We start from the raw sequence: 482 nt of genomic DNA, 5'->3' as shown, positions 1-482 counted from the left end.
GGTGGCATGTAAAAGCACCCACTACACTCTCTGAGTTGTTGGCGTTAGGAAGGGCATCCAGCTGTAGAAACTCTGCCAAATCAGATTGGATCCTGGTGTAGCCACCTGGTCCACCAGTCCTCAGTCAAATTGTCCAATGGAAAGCGGACGTTAAACAACGATGATGATGATGATGATATATATATATATATGTATATATGTATAAATATATATATATCCTGTTATTTGTGTCCATAGCTTGCACTAGGCACATCTTATGGAGTTTCTACCTATGCCTTTTCTACTGAAGAAGAAAAAGAAGAAGAAAATGAAGAATACTGTGTAAATATTTTTTTAAAAAACATTTCATTTAATTTTTCCACAATTTAATTGTTTTTCATACTTTACTCTAAGTTGAAAAAGTTGCAGTGACTGAAACCAGTACAAAAATGTTCTTCATGATAAAATTATTTTAGCATTTTCTACCTTGTCTTAATTTCCTT

At 33.6% G+C, this 482-nt stretch overlaps 1 protein-coding gene across 4 annotated transcripts in view; it reads left to right on the top strand.

The window, feature by feature from the left end:
* LOC106879098 (E3 ubiquitin-protein ligase MIB2) overlaps nt 1-482 on the top strand; it is a 26,241-nt gene that overhangs the window by 9,771 nt on the left and 15,988 nt on the right. For all 4 annotated transcript variants that reach the window (XM_052975032.1, XM_052975030.1, XM_052975033.1 and 1 more), the window contains one exon: nt 238-321. In XM_052975032.1, coding sequence (XP_052830992.1) covers nt 238-321 — 84 coding nt within the window. The remainder of the gene's footprint in view (nt 1-237; nt 322-482) is intronic.

This window comes from Octopus bimaculoides, chromosome 20, assembly GCF_001194135.2.
Source record: "Octopus bimaculoides isolate UCB-OBI-ISO-001 chromosome 20, ASM119413v2, whole genome shotgun sequence".
Classification (NCBI taxonomy): Eukaryota; Metazoa; Mollusca; class Cephalopoda; order Octopoda; family Octopodidae; genus Octopus; species Octopus bimaculoides.
Note: the sequence above shows the minus strand (reverse complement) of the source record. Positions and strands in the feature narration are given on the sequence as shown.